At 65.9% G+C, this 279-nt stretch overlaps 1 protein-coding gene across 1 annotated transcript in view; it reads left to right on the plus strand.

Annotated features, from left to right (window-relative positions):
- Positions 1-5: 5 nt before the first annotated feature.
- The window catches only part of EOMES (eomesodermin), a gene marked incomplete at its 5' end in the record, with an annotated part of 2,670 nt that continues 2,396 nt past the window's right edge, over positions 6-279 (plus strand). The window contains one exon of the mRNA XM_009876041.1: positions 6-132. Coding sequence (XP_009874343.1) covers positions 6-132 — 127 coding nt within the window. The remainder of the gene's footprint in view (positions 133-279) is intronic.

Here is a 279-nt window from a genome sequence, read left to right on the forward strand (position 1 = left end):
TTAACATCACCGGCCTCAACCCCACGGCCCACTACAACGTCTTTGTGGAGGTGGTGTTGGCGGACCCCAACCACTGGCGTTTCCAGGGGGGCAAGTGGGTGACCTGCGGCAAAGCCGACAACAACATGCAAGGTACGCGGGGGCTTCTCGGGCTCTCCCCGGCGGCTTCCCGGGAAGGGTGGCCGTGGCCGCTTCGCCTCCTGTGCGGGGGCTTCCCCGTCGCCGGCATCCCGCTGAGGGCAGCGCTGCACTTTTAAGGGCGTCTTGCAGCTTCTCTCC

This window comes from Apaloderma vittatum, unplaced genomic scaffold (genome assembly GCF_000703405.1).
Source record: "Apaloderma vittatum isolate BGI_N311 unplaced genomic scaffold, ASM70340v1 scaffold21679, whole genome shotgun sequence".
NCBI lineage: Eukaryota > Metazoa > Chordata > Aves > Trogoniformes > Trogonidae > Apaloderma > Apaloderma vittatum.